This window comes from Nycticebus coucang, chromosome 11 (assembly GCF_027406575.1).
Source record: "Nycticebus coucang isolate mNycCou1 chromosome 11, mNycCou1.pri, whole genome shotgun sequence".
NCBI classification, from domain to species: domain Eukaryota; kingdom Metazoa; phylum Chordata; class Mammalia; order Primates; family Lorisidae; genus Nycticebus; species Nycticebus coucang.
This window is the reverse complement of record NC_069790.1, coordinates 36,636,107-36,658,764: the sequence shown is the minus strand read 5'-3', so window position 1 is coordinate 36,658,764 and position 22,658 is coordinate 36,636,107. Positions and strand designations below refer to the sequence as shown.

The window sequence follows — 22,658 nt, the reverse complement described above, 5'->3', positions numbered from 1 at the left end:
TTCCTATGAAAAAGGAATGGTAGAAGAATGAGAATTAGATTTTAGATTTTTTCTTCAAATCTTTAACATCATAAATACAAACATCTAATTACATTTCCAAGGGAAGATAAATGTTCACAGCATCAGACTACTAGTCATGCTTATAGAAAAAATTTACCAAGCAGCAGTAAATTGTGACATGTTTTATTAAAGGTTCAGGGTATACAGTTATGCATTAATCTAAAATTAGATTAATGAATAAAATTAGATATCACTGATACTCATTTTCACATTTGATTTTGAGGATTTGAAGATTAATGCTTAATATTTAAAGAAACAACTGTACTTCAAATGCTAATACAAGCAGGCCTGGATATTCAATTTTTGCTAAAGTTCCTCTATGACTCTTAAGTACAGAGGTACCCTAATAAAAATAGGCAATCTGTTCCCCTACCTGGGATAAGTTTTGTTTACATAAACAATGAAAATTTTAGAGAATTGTGTCTTTGGGAAAGGGGGTAATGAGTAATAGCAAATACTCTAACTGGCTGATTTGGGGTGGTGCCCATAGCACAGTAGTTACGGCGCCAACCACATGCACTGAGGGTGGCAGGTTCAAACCTGACCTAGGCCAGCTAACCATCAATGACAACTGCAATAACAACAACAACAAAAAAAAAGTAGCTGGGCATTGTGGCAGGTGCCTGTAGTCCCAGCTACTTTGGAGGCTGAGGCAAGAGAACTGCTTAAGCCCAAAAGAGTTTGAGGTCGCTGTGAGCTGTGACACCACAGCACTCTACCAAGGGCGACATAGTGAGACTCTGTCTCAAAAAAAAAAGAAAGAAAGAAAGAAAGAAACTCTCAAATTTGTACATTTTTCTTCCACTAAATTCGGGAAGCTTCTGGCCATTTGTTTAAATATGTTTTTCTGCCCCAATTTCTTTGTCCTCTCCTGGGATGCCAACATGTGTGAGACTTTATGATGCTATCCAAATTCCTAAAAGTGGTCATCTATTTTCAATGCATTTTTCTCTTTGTCCTTCACATTGGATCTATCTTCCAGTCACCTTCATTTGCTATTGAGCCAATTCAATAAATTTTTACTTTCAAGTGTATTTTTTAGTTCTAAAACATCATTTGGTTCATTCATTTGGTTCATTTTCTATACATTGGCTAAGAATTTCTATCTTTCTATTCATTTAAAATATGTTTACTTTTACCTACAGAGCATAGTTAAAATAGTTGTTGTCAAGTCTTTAATAATTTCCAAATCTGGGTCATCTCAGGATTAACATCTGTTGCTTGTCTTTTCTTTGACCACTGGTCACACTTTCCTCGTTATTCTGTGTCAAGTGATTTTGCACTGTATCCCAGCCACTTTGAACATAACGTTGTGCAGTCTTTCTACCCAGCTCTGGATCTGTTCCACAGATGTACAACTCAGGAGTCAACCCACATTTGTGCAATTCATATATAAAATTAATAAATCCTGTTTTCTAACTCCATCCTTTCTTATATTCTTCTACATTCTATTTGCAGGGGGTGCCCCTTTGACAAGTTCTTTTGGCCAAACACAAAAACAAACCAGAGTTCTTCATTATCTTTTATAGTTGCCTACACTGCCACCACCAGAGCTTTGAGACTTGAACAAAACTACAAGAAAAAGGTAAAATCGAGACAAGAATTTCTCCATTCCCCCCTCCCACCCCAAGGACCACACATTCTTCAAATCACCTGGGCCCATTTCCTTGATCCTTCTTATCAGAAAGATAGGGTTTAGTGGAAATTTTGACACCTGTACCACCCTTTCCCCTATGGTATATAACTTGGGCCTGACTTCCAGGCAAAGTTGCAAAATAAAAGAACAACAAAAGAGAAAAGCTCAGACTTGTAGGTCACTTCTCCAACATCTCATTCTTTCCAAAATTTGCTTAGTTTTGTTTATTTTTCAGAGAGCTCAGGTATGTATTTATGTATGTATGTACTTTATATTTTATCTAAATATTTTAGCTGTAAACAATACAAGAGATAAAATAAACTTAATTCAATCATGACCTGGACACCCCATAAATAGATTATTATTCACAAGACTTTCCAGTGGAATTCATGATTGATCGTCTTGCTATATTTCACTTCTCATAAGCAAGAGGACAAAAAGTCAAGGCTTTCAGGGAAAATCATTAAGAGTAGATAAGCTAAAAGATTGTCACTCAGTTCTATTCTGGAGTGTAATAAGATAATGAAAATGTCTAAAACACAAAAGGCAGGAATAACCGATAACAATTAAAAAATAATCTTCCATAGCTGAGAAGAGTTGAATAGTCTATACAGTTATTACCTATTTTCACTGAATTTAGAAATACACAGTACAAAATATTTTCTTTTTTTTTTGTAGAGACAGAGTCTCACTTTATTGCCCTCGGTAGAGTGCCGTGGCATCACACAGCTCACAGCAACCTCCAACTCCTGGGCTGAAGCGATTCTCTTGCCTCAGCCTCCGAGTAGCTGGGACTACAGGCGCCTGCCACAACGCCCAGCTATTTTTTTTTTTTGGTTTGCAGTTCAGCTGGGGCCGGGTTTGAACCCACCACCCTCGGTATATGGGGCCGGTGCCTTACCGACTGAGCCACAGGTGCCGCCCCAGTACAAAATATTTTCATTTCTCAGAAACTATTTTCATTTTTCCCATTGCTTCAGAACCTTCATAAGCTCCTATGTACTTCCTACCTTGTTATCTGTATGAATTGATGTCATCCCCTTTTAATCCCTGAAGGCCTTACATTATTTACAAATCTTCATGCTCCTTACAAGCCAGACAGACTGCTTTACACAGAGCTGATCATTAGTAAGTGTCTCCTAAATAAGTCACTCAGCAAAGTGTTGGTGGTAAGCGCTGTCTTCTCCCAGACTCTCTACTCCTTGCTTTTCCTCACCTAAAAATTCAGAGGAACAAATTCAACTATCTTGGAAATCCCTTCTGGATATATATGCATATAAAGCTAAATTTGTGGTAGTTTCAGAAATGTCAGCCAAGTGGCAAATCATCTTTATGTCATGATAATATTAGCCATATTGGGATAGATAGTATTGGGCTGTTTCAGCAAAGACCAAGAGGCTGAACATGTGTCTATGTGAACCACATACAGAATTTAGGAATATTAGCAATGCCAAAGGCAATCTGGAAGGCAGGTCAGCCAGGCAGGACCACCAGGTATTGATCAAACAGAGAGAGAGACCCAGCTTACACCAGCCCCAGGCTCCACCAGCAGACACCTACGGCAAGCCTTCAGGAGTCACCAGGAAGCTGGCAGCCCATCCACTAGCCAAAGCCAATGAAAGGAAAAAGTAGCCATTCTGATAAGAAAGCCTCCCACCCTCTTCTGCCAAGGCCAAGGGGCCTGCACCATTCACACCATGTACCCAGAGGGCGATCTCGAGGATCAGGGAGCAGTGCAGAGAGACTACCAACATATATTCTACCAATATATGAGAGTCTGACAATACAGTTTGCAAATCTGCCACTGTGCGCCACTTTGGCAGCATTGTATGAACAACTTGGTACAGGTTCTCAGCCATGGTATATCAGGGTCTCACAGCTGTTCATGTGTCAACATGTGCTGCTGTCTTGCTGAATGGCATTCATTATGGTTGTTGCATGTTTTTGTGTGTTGTTATAAGAATGCTGAAGCTCGAATTAGAGCAATGGAATGAACATTCATAAATTTCTTGTTAAAGTAGACAAGAGTGGAAGTGAAATCAGGGACATGTTATTCCAAGTTTAGGCAGATAATGCCATGAGGAAAATGGCAATACACAAATGGATTAAATGTTTTTTCTGAAGGGAGAAAGAGCCTCACTGATGAAGTGAGATCAAGGCAGCCAGTAATGAGCAGAACTGACATAAACATTGGAAAAAAATTATGGAATTGCATGTCAAAATAATCAGCTGAATGTGAGAAGTATAACAGACCAAGTAAACATTGATAGAGAAACAGTTAGAAAAATCTCAACTGAAAATCTTGGCCAACAAACAACTCATGACTCTCACATCACAACAATGCACCAGCTCACACAGCACTATCTGTGAGGGAGTTTACAGCCAGCAAACAAATAACTACATTGAAACACTCTCCCTACTCACCTGGCCCCCAATGATTTTTTTCTTTAATGAAGATAAAAGAAATATTGGAAGGAAGACATTTTGATGACATTCAGGACATCAAAGGTAATACAATCACAGCTTTGATGGCCCCAGAAAAGAGTTCCAGAATTGCTTTTAAGGGTGAACTAGGCACTGGCAGTAGTGCATAGCTTCCCAAGGGGAGTACTTCAAAGGTGACTGTAGGGATATTCAGCAATGTGGTATGTAGCACTTTTTCTAATGTGAGTTTGTGAACTTAATTGTCAGGCCTCATATGCTAAACAGTAAACTAAGAAGACTTTTTAAATTACTATGTAAAATAATTTTACTGGTTTGGACTAAAATTGTGGGGATTCCTTTCCTTCTTTCTGGCCACCAGCAGGATGGAGGCTCATGTAAACAAACATCAAATCACTTAGAGAAAAACAAAGAAGTCACACTTGTCTTTAATGAGCTCCATACTAGTGATCCTCTACAAGTCTCTAAACTACCCACAAATGTTACCTATTCTGTAAGTGGTAGGATACAGGCATTTCGGGTTCATAGGTTGTCTGTGTGCAGCCCTACCACTCCTGCCCCGGTAAGCTGGAAGCTGAGTTGAAATGGCCAAGCTTTTTCACAGCCCAAATTCCCAGTGTGAGAAGGTATTCTAAGGCTTCTCTTTCATGCCTTTCCCTACGCTGTTACTTCATCATTGCTCCCTTGGCCAAAACAAAAGAGAGGAGTCAGAAAAAGTACATTCTGGGTAACCTGGTTTGGCTTGTGGTCAGAAATGAGACACCATGACAGCTCTTCTTTTCCCCAGAATAGTATCCTTGACAGCCAAATTAGTCATGTTTTTTTTTTTTTTTTTTTTAGTTACCTATTCAGTTTGGTTATAAGAGTTATTTTACATAGAAAATGAATTTTATTTCCTCAAACTAACCCAGAAACCTACAGTAGTTTAATCTGCCCCCCAGCCTCAAGTATACTTTCTTAAAGGAGAAAATTCCCTTTACTTTTTCTCTTTATAGAAATGCATTTGTACGAAACAAAATTGTGTTTACATAGAGATGTTAAATGGTTTCCTCACATTATTTCAAAGTCACTTGGAGGATGGCAAATTAGAGATGCCTAATGCAGCCACATCTAGTTTAAAAGCATGCCACTCCTTCCTAGAAAGCTTGTTAAAGTTTACTGAGCTGCTCCTCAACTTTTCTCAGGCACTTCCGACCTACATTAAAAGCATATTACAATGAAGAACATTTCCCATACTCAGACTGATTGAGTGATATCTGAATTTTGCTTTACCATGGCAAGGCCCTCTATAAACAGTGGCGGCGGGAAACTCATAACCATTTCAGAGCTTAGGCTAACACTTTCATAGCTCCTATTTGTACTTTTTCAGAAAGGGATGGTCAAACAATACCCATAACCTCTGAGGACACATCATAGCAGAAGACAAAAGGGTAATCGTTAGAGTCAGACACACAAAGATTCAAATACTAAGACTCTGCTTGACATTTGTATGACCTTGGGCAGATTACCTAACCTCTGTGCCTCAGTTTCCTCACTTATAAATAGAGATAATAGTACCTGTCTTGTAGAATTCCTCTGAAAGTGAATACAAAGTGTTTAGGACAGTGCCTAACATATTCTCTACAATCAACTTCTCTATTAGCACAGTGTCTCATTAATCTCTGAAATTTATTTCGTGTCCTAAAAACACAAAGTGTATATTAATTGATCAGTGTTAACTGTCATTTTTTAACTAGTAACTTAGTTTGTTATGGCCATGCAGGTGTTTCTCTCTGAACCTCCTTTTTTACCTAGGAAATAAGGACCAATACCACTCGCTCTGCTAAAACCACAGAAAGAGTCCACAGCACAGGAAAGTATTCTGAAAACTGAAGTATTCTACATATGTAAAAGTTTTTAACTGCAAATTCAATCCGTGACTCAGAGTTCGGAAATAAGCTTGTCACTACCGTCATGGATAAACAAAGACATGTCAGAATCACCATATCATGACTCAAGTCCTGTTCCCAAGACACTTTCATTAATTTTAATTTATTTTAATCATATCGTGATTCAGTATGTTCATGTGATAATGATTCATCCATTTTAATTTGCCAAATGTTGCTTCTAGATTATTTTCAGAAATGTTCTGTTGAGCCCTTCCTTAGGAAAGTCACGATGCGGATAAGATGTGAGTTATTTTATTCAACTTAAGCCCAATCATATGTTTATTCCTAATTTAGATCATCTACTCATATAAAGATGGTAAATGAGAAGCAGCATGGGGCAGCTGGTGAGGCTTCTGGAATCGGAATACCAGTTCATTCATTTACTATCTGGATTTAATTTTCAGCATTTTATTTTACCTTTCTGAACTTGCATCTGAAAAAATGGGAATGGCACAATTACATCTTAAATGAAATAGCCATCTTAAAGAGCACAGCATAGTCTCTGGACACACTAAATGTTGTCTAAAAAAGAATAATTTAATAATGGCCCAAGAGAGGGGCCACTACTTACAGTTCACAGATGTCAGCTCTAGCGGGAATAAGAGGCACAAGTTGCAGTAAAAGTTTTACACCATTTTGCCATTCTTCTTCTCTTTCAAATTCACAGTACAAGTAGCTGCATTCATCCGAGGAGAACTGGTAGAAGACGTAAGTATCTTGGAAGTACAGGTGCTGGTCCACTGTTTGAAATAAAAAAAAAAGTGTGATCAATTTTTTAAAGGATATGTGTATATTATTTGGAGAATCAAAAATTGAATAAGTTAAAAGCCCTAATAATTACTAGGGAAGAGCTAGAGGTAAGATTATAATTACATTCTAAGCTCATTCATGTTTATAATCCCAATCAACTAAAAAGGACTTACTGGCTAGTCTATTTCTATTACCTAAAGATTGGATCAGCTTTTTCACATGTATTTTATAATTTTTCTGCTTCAGAGGCAGGTGCAGATGAAATCAACAGCAAATCAAACAGGGTGGGGAGAAATTCTCTTTCAGTGGGCCTCCCAAAAAACTAATAGATTTATTGTGACTGCCTTAGTGGTGCACAAAACAACACAAAGGTGAAGTTTTAGATCAGCTGCTCTTAGCTTGGAGTGACTGTGCCTCCCCCAGGGGACATTTGGTGATGTCTAGAGACACTTTTGGTTGTAACAATTGGGTTGGGGGGGATGCTGCTGGAGGGTAGAAAACAAAAGGGATGCTGTTAAAAATCCTACAATGGACAGGATAGCCCTTCACAGCAAAGAATCATCCAACCTGAAATGTCAGTCCTTCTAAGGTTGGGAAACCCTCTTTAAAAGGGATCAAGAAGGGAACTTTTCTAAAAAGCACTGACAGAAAATATTTTACTAATCAGAAGCCTGAAATTAGCCAGCGAACTAATAATACCTCCATTCCTCAAAAGTAGTTAATTGGTTTCCTAAGTAAGAGTATTAGATGCTAAATATTATTGACTATCTAAGAAGATTACATCCGCATGGGAATTCTGTACTATTTATTCACAATGGGACCAGGGGTATATCCTTACTATTTATTACCTGTAGGATAAAAAGAGCTTCTCAGTGACCACCCACCACCAGAGAGATACGGCCAAATAAAGAATCCTGATTGCTTGCTTTCTAATCCTTCAATTACCTGGGCTCAACTAAGAAAAGAAATAATCTATCATCTATTTTAGTTCCCAGTTAACATCTATTTTCTCTTCTATTAAAACATCGGCTTTTCATAGGTCATATCTCTAAGTGTTCATGATTACTTAGTGTTCATGAATGGCATATATATTCCATGCATAAAATCAGTTTCTGATGATTACTCCAAGTACAACAAGATAAATCACACACTCAAAGCAGCTAAAGATGTCGCTGATAAAAAAAAAAAGTTAGTAAGCAGCATTTTGAGTAGCAAAGGAAAAGGGTAAGAAAGATTCTCATGGGTAGTAAAGTCAATGAATCAATAAGGGCCTAGTTGTTTTTACAAAAGGTGTGAGAGAAATAAGTGAATCAAAAAATGACCTGTCACTTTTACTTAGGAAATAAAAGAATACAAATATTTACCTTCTGTCCAGGTAACATTCTCTAGAAAATCAAGTATGCTTTCATCTGATAGCTTAATAATGATGCTATGTCTTCAAAACATTCAATACTAACCTGACGTCATAATTCCCATGTCCAGTAGGAGCTGCCAGACCCCTATGGCCATGGATCTGCATTGGACAAAAGGACAGTGTTCCAGAAGCCAGTCTACCAGTTCTGACCCAACACAGCTTCTCCTAAACAAAAACAAAGCCATTCACAGTAAGATACTATTGCCACCCCTCTTCAAAAAAAATTGGTATTTTACACCATGCCTTTAATGCGCTTGCTTTTTTAAATAAGTGACCCAAGAATAAATAACATACTCCTTATTCATTTTCAGATTAAAGCTCAAATATCATTTTCTTTGCAAAACTGAAAAGTCAAATTCTCTTACACTTTTTCTTTCTTTGAGTCAACTAACCTTAGTAACTATACATCTTCCCAAACAAATGTCTGCTTCCTCACTAGAAAATAATTTTCAGGAAAATAGGGACTTGATACACTCAATGTTAATCCCCCCAAATTAGAACAGTTCATACACAGTATATAGTAAATTCCCAAAATATCTTTGCATAAATGAAAGAATAAGTTATAGCAGCCTTTTTAAATAAAGATAATGTGTTGCCCTGGTAAGCTACATACCTTAAGTTGGTAGTGATAAACTTTGGTTTGAATATTTATAGCATTTTATCTAGTCCCTTGGAGAAAACAAATAATTCCAGGGTTAGACAAAATTGAGACTACAGTCAATAGTATAGAGTTTTGTTTGCTACTCCTAAAATGTGTCTCAAAGAACAATAAATTTGATCGCTAATTCTTTTATTATAATCTAAGCAACCTAGGGAAGCAGCCTATATTATAAACCCATAAATGCAAATATATGTATTGGATGCCACTAATCACACACACACACAAAATCATCTGACAGGATTAAAGATGGCGGCCGAGTAACAGCTTCCCTGCAACTGGGAACAGCGAGTCTGGGGACACAAGACTCCAGGCATCTCTGGCCGGTGGGATCTGCCTATAATCATACAGGGAGGATACAGGGAGCCAGCAAGGGACTTCTGGACCCCAAGAGGAGGACAAAAACAGTGGAAAACTGGCAGTGCTTGCGTATGTTGGATCGACCTAATCACGCTGGCAACCGTAAGTACAAGCAGCAGTGAGACTGCAAACCGGAAAGGCCTTACCTGTGAACTGTTTCAGTGTTCTTGGACTTGGCACTCAGTTAAACTGCCTTGGAGAGAGCTTGAGCAGGAGTGTGGAGAACTTTGGGCATTGTCTAGGGCCCCAGACTGAGCCACTGAGCTGGATGCAGGAAGCCAATGTGAAAGAACTGCCCCGGCAAGCTCCGCCCTCAGGGTCTCAGAGCAAGGATTGGGCAGGTCAAAGTAACCTACTGACTGAGCAGCCTAAAGGCGAGGACTGAGCTGCCTTACAGCCTTAATCCTTAGGGGCAGAGTGAGACAGTTTTGGCACACTGGAGCCTTGGGCTATTGCCCTGGGTAGAGTGTCTTGATGTCACAGCTCATAGCAACCTCAAACTCCTAGGCTTGGCGCCTCCCAGACCTCCATAAGAACTGTGCAGCGACCCCCGACTGGTGACCAGCACCCACCGGGCCTCCACATTCCCTGACCAGGAACTGCGGGAGCCACGCAACCCTGTGTCCTCCCTCCTGTGTCCTCCCAGCTTCCACACTAGCCCGTTCATCTGGACAGGGACTCTGGTAGCTACGTGCCCTTTGGAGCCCTCCCTACCTCTGCGCAGAGCTCTTCTCCTGGCCAGAGACTGCTGGAGCCTTGGGCTCTCTGTGCCAAAGTCACTGGGTGCCTGGCACTCCCAGAACCGGGCGCACCACCCCCAGCCCTGTTGCTGGATCCGGGTGTGTCACAAACCGGAGCTGCTTCCACAACCAGAACTCCCTACCTAGAGCAGCCCCAGAGGAACTACACAGGGTCACTCCCTACAACGATCCAGCAACAATAGAGTGATCCCGCTGGGGTCTAATCTTGGAGAGACACCTCCCCAACTCTGAGGACAGCCAGAGGCAATGGTGAAAAATAATCACGAGGCAAAATCAACAGAAAAACTCTGGCAATATGAATAATCAGAGTAGATCAACTCCCCCAAGGATCAATGGGGCAGAAACAGCACAAGACCCCATGCACAAACAAATAGCTGAGATGTCAGAAATTGAATTCAGGATCTGGATAGCAAATAAGATCGAATTAGAATTCCAAAAGTTATCTCAAGAATTCAATGGATTCAAAGACCAAATGACCAAAGATTTTGACACATTGAGACAAGAAATTGCATCCATCAAAGATCTGAGAAACACAGTAGAATCCCTCAGTAACAGAATGGAGCAAGCAGAAGAAAGGATTTCTGACATTGAAGACAAAGCTTTCGAATGCTCCCAAACCCTCAAAGAAGAAGAGAAATGGAGAGCAAAAACAGACCACTCTCTCAGAGAGCTCTCGGATAATTTGAAGAAAACCAATATTCGTCTTATAGGGATCCCCGAAAGTGACAAAGTGGCTTCACAAGGCTTAGAGCCTCTTCTCCATGAGATTATGAAGGAGAACTTTCCACACATGACAAGAGATTCTGAAATTCAGATAGCAGTGTCAGAACTCCAGCATGAATCAACCCAAATAAGACATCCCCCAGACACATCATAATCAATTTCACTAAAGTTAATATGAAGGAGAAAAATTCTGAAAGCTGCCAGACGAAAGAAAACCATTACCTACAAGAGGAAGAATATCAGAATAACTGCAGATCTCGCTGCTGAAACCTTTCAAGCTAGAAAAGGATGGTCATCAACTTTTAATCTCCTAAAACAAAATAACTTTCAACCCAGGATCCTGTACCCAGCTAAACTGAGCTTCATTTATGACGGAGAAATTAAATACTTCAACGACATTCACATGTTGAAGAAATTTGCCACAACTAAACCAGCTCTCCAGGACAATCTTAGACCTATCCTCCGTAAAGACCAGCATAATTCTCCACCACAAAAGTAAACCCACCCAAAAAATTTTTGATCAAATTCCAACTTCCACAGTGGCAAAAGGATTAAAAATGTCCACCGGTCTCTCAAAAGGCTTATCAATACTCTCAATTAATGTGAATGGTTTAAATTGTCCTCTAAAGAGGTATAGGTTGGCGGACTGGATACAAAATCTCAAGCCAGATATCTGCTGCATCCAAGAATCTCATCTTACATTAAAAGACAGATATAGACTCAAGGTGAAGGGATGGTCATCTATATTCCAGGCAAATGGAAAGCAGAAAAAAGCAGCCTTTGCAATCCTGTTCGCAGACACAATAGGCTTTAAACCAACCAAAATAATTAAGGATAAGGATGGACACTTCATATTTGTTAAAGGTAATACTCAATATGATGAGATCTCAATTATTAATATTTATGCACCCAACCACAACAAACCTCAATTTATAACAGAAACTCTAACAGACATGAACAACTCGATTTCCTCCACTTCCATAGTAGTTGGAGATTTTAACACCCCTTTAGCAGTGCTGGATAGATCCTCCAAAAAGAAGCTAAGCAAAGAAATCTTAGATTTAAACTCAACCATTCAACATCTGGACTTAACAGACATCTACAGAACATTTCATCCCAACAAAACTGAATACACATTCTTCTCATCAGCCCATGGAACATACTCCAAAATCGACCATATCCTAGGCCACAAATCTAACCTCAGCAAATTAAAAAAATAGAAATTATTCCTTGCATCTTCTCAGACCATCATGGAATAAAAGTTGAACTAAATAACAACAGGAACCTGCATACCCATACAAAAACATGGAAGCTAAACAACCTTATGCTGAAGGATACATGGGTTATAGATGAGATTTAGAAGGAAATCACCATATTTTTGGAACAAAACAACAATCAAGACACAAATTACCAGAACCTCTGGGATACTGCAAAGGCAGTCCTAAGAGGGAAATTTATAGCACTGCAAGCCTTCCTCAAGAAAACGGAAAGAGAGGAAGTCAATAACTTAATAGAACACCTCAAGCAACTGGAGAAAGAAGAACACTTCAACCCCAAACGCAGCAGAAGAAAAGAAATAACCAAAATCAGAGCAGAATTAAATGAAATTGAAAACAAAAGAATTATACAACAGATCAATAAATACAAAAGCTGGTTTTTTGAAAAGATCAATAAAATAGATAAACCTTTAGCCAACTAACCAGGAAAAAAAGAGTAAAATCTCTAATTTCATCAATGAGAAATGGTAATGATGAAATAACAACAGACCCCTCAGAAATTCAAAAAATCCTTAACGAATACTACAAGAAACTCTACTCTCAAATATGAAAATCTGAAAGAAATTGACCAATACCTGGAAGCATGCCACCTACCAAGACTTAGCCAGAACGAAGTGGAAATGTTGAACAGGCCTATATCAAGTTCTGAAATAGCATAAACTATACAAAATCTCCCTAAAAAGAAAAGCCCAGGACCAGATGGCTTTATGTCAGAATTCTACCAAACATTTAAAGAAGAACTAGTACCTATACTACTAAACCTCTTCCAAAATATAGAAAAAGAAGGAATATTACCCAGCACATTCTACGAAGCAAACATCACCTTGATCCCCAAACCAGGGAAAGACCCAACAAGAAAAGAAAATTATAGATCAATATCACTAATGAATATAGATGCTAAAATACTCAGTAAGATCCTAACAAACAGAATCCAACAACACATCAAAAAAATTATACAGGGCGGTGCCTGTGGCTCAAGGAGTAGGGCGCTGGTCCCATATGCCGGAGGTGGCGGGTTCAAACCCAGCCCCGGCCAAAAACCACAAAAAAAAAAAAAAAAAAAAAATTATACACCATGACCAAGTCGGATTTATCCCAGGGTCTCAAGGCTGGTTCAATATACGTAAATCTATAAATGTAATTCAACACATAAACAAACTTAAAAATAAAGACCATATGATTCTTTCAATTAATGCAGAAAAAGCTTTTGATAATATCCAGCATCCCTTCATGATCAGAGCACTTAAGAAAATTGGTACAGAAGGGACATTTCTTAAACTAATAGAGGCCATCTACAGCAAACCCACAGCCAATATCGTATTGAATGGAGTTAAATTGAAATCATTTCCACTTAGATCAGAAACCAGGCAAGGTTGCCCATTGTCTCCATTGCTCTTTAACATTGTAATGGAAGTTTTAGCCATTGCAATTAGGGAAGAAAAGGCGATCAAGAGTATCCACATAGGGTCAGAAAAGATCAAACTTTCTCTCTTCGCAGATGATATGATTGTATATCTGGAAAACACCAGGGATTCTACTACAAAACTCTTAGAAGTGATCAAGGAATATAGCAATGTCTCAGGCTACAAAATCAACACCCATAAATCTGTAGCCTTTATATATACCAACGATAAGCAAGCTGAACAAACAGTCAAGGACTCTATTCCTTTCACAGTAGTGCCAAAGAAGATGAAATATTTGGGAGTATACCTAACAAAGGACGTGAAAGATCTCTACAAAGAGAACTATGAAACTCTAAGAAAAGAAATAGCTGAAGATGTTAACAGATGGAAAAACATACCATGCTCATGGCTGGGAAGAATCAACATTGTTAAAATGTCCATACTGCCAAAAGCAATATATAATTTTAATGCAATTCCTATTAAAGCTCTATTGTCATACTTTAAAGATCTTGAAAAAATAATACTTCATTTTATATGGAATCAGAAAAAACCTCGAATAGCCAAAACATTACTGAGCAATAAAAACAAAGCAGGAAGAATCACACTACCAGACCTGACACTGTACTATAAATCCATAGTGATCAAAACAGCATGATACTGGCACAAAAGCAGAGAGATAGATGTATGGAACAGAATAGAGAACCAAGAGATGGATCCAGCTACTTACCGTTATTTAATCTTTGACAAGCCAATTAAAAATATTCAGTGGGGAAAAGATTCCCTATGTAACAAATGGTGCTGGGTAAACTGGCTGGCAATCTGTAGAAGATTGAAACCGGACCCACACCTTTCACCATTAACTAAGATAGACTCTCACTGGATAAAAGATTTAAACTTAAGACATGAAACTATAAAAATACTTGAAGAAAGTGCAGGGAAAACTCTTGAAGGAATCGGCCTCGGTGAATATTTTATGAGGAGGACTCCCCAGGCAATTGAAGCAGTATCAAAAATAAACTACTGAGACCTAATCGAACTAAAAAGCTTTTGCACAGCCAAGAACATAGTGAGTAAAGCAAGCAGACAGCCCTCAGAATGGGAGAAAATATTTGTAAGTTATACCTCCGATAAAGGTCTAATAACCAGAATCCACAGAGAACTCAAACGTATTAACAAGAAAAGAACACGTGACCCCATCTCAGGGTGGGCAAGGGACTTGAAGAGAAACTTCTCTAAAGAAAACCGACGCAAGATCTACAAACACATGAAAAAAAGCTCATCATCCTTAATCATCAGAGAAATGCAAATCAAAACTACTCTGAGATATCACCTAACCCCAGTAAGAGTAGCCCACATAACAAAATCTCAAAACCAGAGATGTTGGCGTGGATGTTGAGGAAAGGGCACACTTCTACAGTGCTGGTGGGAATGCACACTAATACGTTCCTTCTGGAAGGATCTTTGGAGAATACTTAGTGACCTAAAAATAGACCTGCCATTCGATCCTATAATTCCTTTACTAGGTTTATACCCAGAAGACCAAAAGTCACAATATAACAAAGACATCTGTACCAGAATGTTTATTGCAGCCCAATTCATAATTGCTAAGTCATGGAAGAAGCCTAAGTGCCCATCGACCCACGAATGGACTAGCAAATTGTGATACATGTATACCATGGAATATTATGCAGCCTTAAAGAAAGATGGAGACTTTACCTCTTTCATGTTTACATGGATGGAGCTGGAACATATTCTTCTTAGCAAAGTATCTCAGGAATGGAAGAAAAAGTATCCAATGTACTCACCGCTACTATGAAGCTAAATTATAGCTTTCACATGAAGACTATAACCCAACTATAGCATAGGACTATGGGGAAAGGGCCAAGGAAGGGGAAGGGAGGGGGGAGGTTTTGGTGGAGGAAGGGTAATGGGTGGGGCCACATCTATGGTGCATCTTAGAATGGGCACAGGCGATTGCACTAATGTACACAGCTATGATTTAACAATAAAAAAAGATAAAAAAAAATCATCTATGTAATGTACCTTAAAACATTGTATTTTTGAAATGCCATAACCTGGTATTATCATATAAGCAGTATCCTCATACCTACTTTTTCATCTTTATCAACCTCAGATGAAATTTTTTTAAAAACACTTGTGGAAATATGTGTTTTTGTTTCACAAAAATTTCTTTGAATTTCCAAAAATTTTAGTGAATGGTATAATGGTATAATAATCTTTATATAATGGATCAAGGGATCAGGAGATGTCAACATTTATTTGTATTTCTAAAGCAGACAGTGCCTATTTTGTATCTCTTAGGATTGGCATAGTCACAAGTACCCAGGAATCACATTGTGAAGAAATGCCATGAGGTGAAGAAAGATTAGGTAGTGAACTTTTTTGCTGAGATATTTAATCAAATATTCTAACTTTTAATAAAACATCTTTTTTTTTTTTTTTAGTACAATATCACTATTTGAAAGATAAGCCACTTCTGGACAGATTTAATTAGTTGCAAGTTAGCATTAAGACAATAAAAAGATTAACAGTCAAATACATGGATTTTTTTAAACAAAATGAGAAACAGATGGCAACAAAACAGGCAATTAGATCTCACAGACAAGATTAATTTCTAATTCTATAGGACACCTTTCATGTTAAAGGTTCAACGTGTTAATTAACTAATTAATTCCTCAACACCTCTGTCGATTAGCCAGCATCTTAAGGCTTTGGAAGCACTTTTATCCCCTGGATTAGATACTGTATCACGTTAGTTCATATTCTCACAACAATGTAGCTGCTCACCTGGAACATGAATGCACACAATAAAATATTTACTAAACAAACTAAACCACCAAATTGCAAAAGGTGGCTGGATAGATGCATCTGTTTTGTTTGTTTACAGGTGACAGGGAAGAAGCTTCTCAACTGGGGCTTCTCAAAAATTGTGCTAAAGAGTCACCTGGGGGATCCTGCTGAAGTACAGCTTCTGATACAGCAAAGCTGAGTGAGACCTGTGCATTCCTAACAGGGTCGGGGGTGACTCTCTCCTTTCTCATTGGAAAGGGTTCACGGTTTTGTTGTTTTTCTGGAGGGGAAGCAGTGCTCTGAGTCAATACGGTAACACGGTGTTGCCATGACAACATTAAAAACTGGGCCCTGCTCTCCTAGCAAGCTGTTGTTCCAGTTGCACAAGATCCCTTTCTACCCTCTCCCCTAACTCTACCATGTTTCAAATCACTTACAGTGATCCCTCTGCACAAGGGAAAACATTAGGGGTAAGGGTAAACACTGCCATTAATATCACCTAAACAAACAACATGAGATGAATTGCTTCTGTATTTAACTCCTAGCCCCATGATTGGCTGACCAGGTATGGAACAATCTGCTTAAAAAACCTAAATTCATAGGACTTAAGGGAGAGCAGTGAGGAACAAAACAGAGATGGCTAGAACAGAGCAATCTAAATACAGGCAACAGTTCTTACCCACAGTATATTTTCAGTCTTGTACTGAATCCAGAAACTGTTCCAAGTACATGTAGATCTAACTACAGTTGCAACACTGTGATATGGAGGTGATTAGCTGCAAAGCCATGTAACTGCCTTAACAAAACACGAACTCCAGCAATCCCCAGAGTTGGGGTGATGGTATTTGTGCCAAGAAAACAAAGATTCATAAGCTAGTGTGATTCTTAATACAGTACAAAATGAGTAGGAAACATTTCAAAGTTTTAAAAGTGAATTCTCATGGGGCAGAGGGGAATTACCTCAACCCACCACCAGACAAATGAAAATGATCCATCCTTAGCAATCATATGAGCACTTCATGTTTAAGGCCAGAACGTTAATTGGTCCTTAGATTATAAAAGGAAGGGGGTTCTTAAACAAAAAAAAAAAGAAAGGGGGTTCTGGCCTTATCATGGCAAACGCGAATCAGATGTGTTTGAAGGTGATGCCATCGTCTACTAAGGAACAAAAGGAAGTTCCGTGTGAAGTGGTCCAGACCTCACTGCACCCTGCACTCCCTGTCCTGTGGACTTGCCCTGAGCTCTAAAGGAATCCTCCTCAGACTCTAAGCTGTGAATCCCTAATGGAGGAAAAGGGTGGGTCTTGGAGCTTTTTCAAGAGCTTCATGAGTCCATACACACAAAAGCATTATTTAGAAACAGAATATGTATATAGCCTATCTATGGCATATTTTTCAAAACTTATGTAAATGTTATAATGATTAATTAAATACAGGATTTTAAAGTTTTCATTCACTGTGGTTCCTCCTGACACTTTGTATTTGCTCATTTGCTGGTTCATAAGAATATAGATTCTGCTGAGTTTTTGAAGCTAAAAAAGTAGGTGGTTGCAGGGAATGGTTACTAACTGGAAAGCGGCATGAAGGAACTTTCTGAAGCATAAAAATCCTCAGCTCTTGATAACAGTTACATAGATAATGATCACATAGGTGTGTAACAAATAAAAACTCATCAAGCCATACCCTTAAGATTGACTTAATTATATATAAAGTATGCCTCAATACAAAGGGGCTCTTCTTACTTCTATTAGAATCCAGGAATCACTATCCCAAAAATCTAGCCCATGATGAAATTTTTTCCATCTGTGGTAAATTAAAAAAAAAATGAAATATTATAATGAGTTTATCATAAAGCTAAATTTATTTAACTTAAAAAAAAAGTTAAAAGTTCCTTTTTAACTTTTATTCTAATACCACTTCTTACTTTTTTTTTTTTTTGGTGTCATGCATTCTGGGTATTCTTCCTACTTTTTATAATGGTGGAGTATCCAATCTTTTTATTTTTCCTTTCTGCCACACATTAAACATACAAACACTAAGGAAATCTGATTAGCAAAAAAAAAAGAAAAAAGGAAAAAGTCTGTGCATACTTTCTGTGATATCAAACACTACAGATAAGCAAAAAATAGTCCTCACAAAATCAGCTTGCGGCTGGACTCACTGGGCTGCAGTTTGGACACTCCTGCTGGTAATTACAATGTCATCTCTTTAAAAAGGAATAGTGATAACAAATAGTAATGGGTTTTATTTTTCCTTTTTGTTTAGTTTTCTTTTGCACTGTTTGGTTTAATATCTTTATTTGGCAAAATAACTGATAATTTGCTTTTGGTTTTTGCTTTAAATTGTTTCATGAAATAAAGACACATACATCAAGCTTTCTAAGTAACCGCCTTTGCAGTCCAGCTGTCCTAAAAAACTGGCCAGTAAATAAGTAAAAACTTATTTACTCTAGAACCTCTGCCCTTGTTCACTGGCCAAAGCAGACTGCTGCCATCCCCCTGCCAACCTGCCTCTCCACCTCCTTTCGTGCCCGAGGAGCCTCACTCTCCCCAAGAGTCAGAGCAGTTCTCTGCCCGTGGACCTCCAAGGAGTCCTTACAGAGCCTTCATATGGTCCCTGACGAAGGAATCCATATCCAAGTCCCTAGTGTAGTACACACCCCCAAATATTACAAAATATCATATCTCAGAGAAAGCACACAAGGGACTCTCTCAGGAACCCACCAGGCTCGTGGCTGGGAACTTCACAGCTAGGAGTCTAACTAAACAAATGCACAATTTTTAACAAAGTCATCACCAGTAGCCTCAAGAGACAGAACAAACCAACCCTTCCGATTGCTTATATAGCCCACCTCTCCTTGATCAAGGTTATAATTTTAGCACAAAGTTGGGATTTTTTTCTTCCCACAAGGAGAATTTTTGACAAGGTGTTAGAAAACTGTGTTACCTGTAAAACCCCTTGAGGTTCACTCTGTCCTTTATCAGGTCAGCTGCCTGAACGATGATAATATTCCTCAATGCTCTTCCTGCACAAGAAGAATTCTCTCCATAAATCTAAATAGAAAAACATTCACTGTAAACATACAACAATGTGATGATTTGTGAGCTACCAATAGAATGCTAACTATGGGAAATTGTGACCACGTCCCTAAACTTGAGACACATTGCAACCAATATAGCTACCGATCTCCAATCACCAATATAGCTACAGATCTCCAATCACCTGATTTTATTTTAGCTACTAGTTCACTTACATTGTTAAGCTGTAATAACTATTTTCCAAATGCTGAACTGATTCAACTACAATTATAAACAATTTCCTTATACATGAAGTTCAATGTAACCTATCCACTATTTTTTAAATACAGGGCTTCTATCAACACAGTAAATTGAAGAATATTTATATTATATATTAACTCTGCCATACTGCTAATGCAAGCATATAAAGAACTTGGAAGACGGGAAAATATTTTTCCAATCTAGCAAACATGACACAATTTGACACCAGGCTGAAGCTTCATTCAATGGCAGAGTTCACAGTTAATTCCAAACATCCTGGTTTTATCTATCTCATGAGTCCATCTATCAGATAAAAATGTCATTTAACTTCCTTTTCTAATCTTCTAATTCCCCCATATGAGTCTCTGATTCTTGGAGGAAGGAGAGGGTGTCCTTTAGATCCAAAAAGGCCTAGATCCTAATACTACCTCCTGCTCTGTAACCAGCACCTTCCTCCACAGTGCAATGCTGTGAAGGATGCTAAATGGAAACAAGCTATCTTCATAAGGTAAAGGCTCGTGAAAATTTATATTAATTGTATATTACATGCTAGCGTGTAAATGCTTACATCATTTTTTTTTTCTTATTGATTTTCTCTGCACCTACAAAATATAAATCTTCTCTCAAAGCAAACAAATTGATAATATATGGACTATGACTTGCTGGGGAACACATCAACCACATCCTTACACTTCTTTTATTTTCATGATGTTATCTCCTAACTACAACCAGATCTTTGAGAAGGGCATGTAATTATTTTTAACATGTTTTGGGGCAGCGCCTGTGGCTCAGTGGGTAGGGTGCCGACCCCATATACCGAGGGTGGTGGGTTCGAACCCAGCCCCAGCCAAACTGCAATAAAAACTAGCCGGGCATTGTAGTGGACGCCTGTAGTCCCAGCTACTACGTAGGCTGAGGTAAGAGAATCGCCTAAGCCCAGGATTTGGAGGTTGCTGTGAGCTGTAACGCCACGGCACTCTACTGAGGGCAATAAAATGAGACTTTGTCTAAAAAAAAAAAAAACAACTATTTCTTTTTAATAAAACGAAGCTTGAACAAGCCAGGTGATAAAAAGCATTACCAAAGCAGAGGTCTGAGTGAGCTGACACTTGACTAGTCCTGACATCGTAGTTCACTAAGTCATTCAAAAAGCACTGAATGAGCAGCTGTCAAGCGTCAGGTCTGTTCTCAATGCTGGGGACACAGTGGTCAACAAAGTAGAAAATGTCCCAGACATCACGAAGTTCAGTCTCCTGGTAACCTAAAGAATGCAACTTTGTCGACTGATTCGATCCAACACAATGAAGATATCATTTTTTTCTTACCAATGAGAACACCAGAGACAGTCCACCACTAATAGATAACATTAAATATAAATCCCTTTTTACACAAAGTTCTTAGTACAAAATATATGCTATCTGTAAAACATAGTGTTTCGATTAACAAAGCAATTTGGAAAATATTTATATTGCATAGCTACTCTGCCACATTGATAATTTGCTCATGTAAAGCATTTAGAAAGCGGGAAAATCTTTTTTCTTTTCTTATCTAGTAAACATCTTGAATCATGACACAATGATCAGAGCATCTCAAACACCTTTGCCGTGCTATCTCTAGGGGAAAAGATAATGTGATCCCTGCAGCATCCTTGCAAAACTCCATGTGGTCAGGAGCAACGAGAATAGCTATAACTTAAGAATTCTACACCAGAGTTTGTCAATCATTATTACAGAAAATGCAATAAGAGAAAAGAATCATACCTGGGAAGAAGTGTGTTCAAGATATGGATTGGAAATTCTTCTCGACAGAGTCTATTTTAAAACAAAGAGAAAGAAGAAATTAGAACCAAACAGAAACCTTGTACCAAAAGGGCAAAATATATGCAACAGCAGCAGGCCCAGGAATTGTCTGTGTTTAAAAATGAGCTTACATTTCACATCATGGGCCATATGGGTTGAGGGTCCTTATTCTCGCCTGATGTAAATATCGATCAACATTCACATCAACAGAACAGGACATGCCACTTGAACAGCCTCCAAGTTAACACAAGCAACAAAAATGCAACAGAAAGACTGGAATTTTATTTTGTACTTGTCACTTTCTTTTTTTTTTTTTTTTTTGAGACAGAGTCTCAAGCTATTGCCCTGGGTAGAGTGCCGTGGTGTCACAGCTCACAGCAACCTCAAACTCTTGGGCTTAAGTGATCCTCTTGCCTCAGCCTTCCAAGTAGCTGGGACTACAGGCACCCACCACAATGCCACAATGCCCGGCTCTTTTTTTGTTATAGTTGTCATTGTTTGGCGGGCCTGGGCTGGATTTGAACTGCCAGCCTTGGTGTATGTGGCTGGCGCCTTAGCCACTTGAGCTACAGGCACAAGCCTGTCACTTCATTCTTAATGTGATTTGGATTCCATTTCTCCCATCCTTCTCCTCCCACCCTAACTCACTATACCCAAAAATGACGCATTAGCTTGCAGTGGATTTCCTGCCCACTGGTCACACCCTCTTCAGGCTACCCTGCAAACCTCAACACGGCTCCCACTTATAATGGTCCCTGATTGCTTATGTGAGTCAAGCCAACCTCTGCCTTTCCAATTGCTGGCTCACCATAGCCTGTCTCCAATAGGTTTCTAGTATTCTCTTTGCACCTCCCAGGAAGGATTCTTCAGTTTAGCAAGATTTCCTCGTCAGAAGAACCACCCACTCCTACCCTACTTCCGCATACACCATTTTCCATTTTAAAAGTCCTCCGTCTTCCTTGATGTTCCCCTGAATCCCACCAGATTTCCAAGTCCAGATTTGCAGGCACCTCCTGAGTGTAGCTCCTCCTGCCTGGGGTTGTTCCCCTTCGTTTATGCTACAGTTAGCCTGGCAGCATCCGGGAGCTCTGTGGTGTGGGCTGTTTTCTGGGCCTACATTGGCCCCGAGTCTATAAGCTCCTTGAGGGAGGCTGGCAGTTATACTGCTTTGCTTTCATGGCACTAGCCCACAACCTTGCAGGAAGATGTTTATTTTTCTATTTATTTACATATCCATCTCAACTTAATAAGTATTTGCTGAGTGATTTGATTGCAGGAGCTAATCCGTCCTACCTAACAACAATCCAGGAAGCAGCAGCATCACCCACATGGGCCTGAACACGTTGAAGAATTATTATC

The 22,658-nt window shown here is 38.9% G+C and overlaps 1 protein-coding gene across 3 annotated transcripts in view; it reads right to left on the bottom strand.

The window, feature by feature from the left end:
• The window catches only part of RAPGEF5 (Rap guanine nucleotide exchange factor 5), a 271,113-nt gene that overhangs the window by 205,718 nt on the left and 42,737 nt on the right, over positions 1-22,658 (bottom strand). For 2 of the 3 annotated variants that reach the window (XM_053609433.1, XM_053609434.1), the window contains exons 2-5: positions 21,261-21,311; positions 19,169-19,275; positions 8,274-8,395; positions 6,638-6,806 (exon numbers count right to left, since the gene is read on the bottom strand). In XM_053609433.1, the coding sequence (XP_053465408.1) occupies positions 6,638-6,806; positions 8,274-8,395; positions 19,169-19,275; positions 21,261-21,311 (449 nt within the window). Of the gene's footprint in view, positions 1-6,637; positions 6,807-8,273; positions 8,396-19,168; positions 19,276-21,260; positions 21,312-22,592; positions 22,621-22,658 lie in introns of those variants that run through there. The other variant, XM_053609435.1, reaches the window with a different exon arrangement.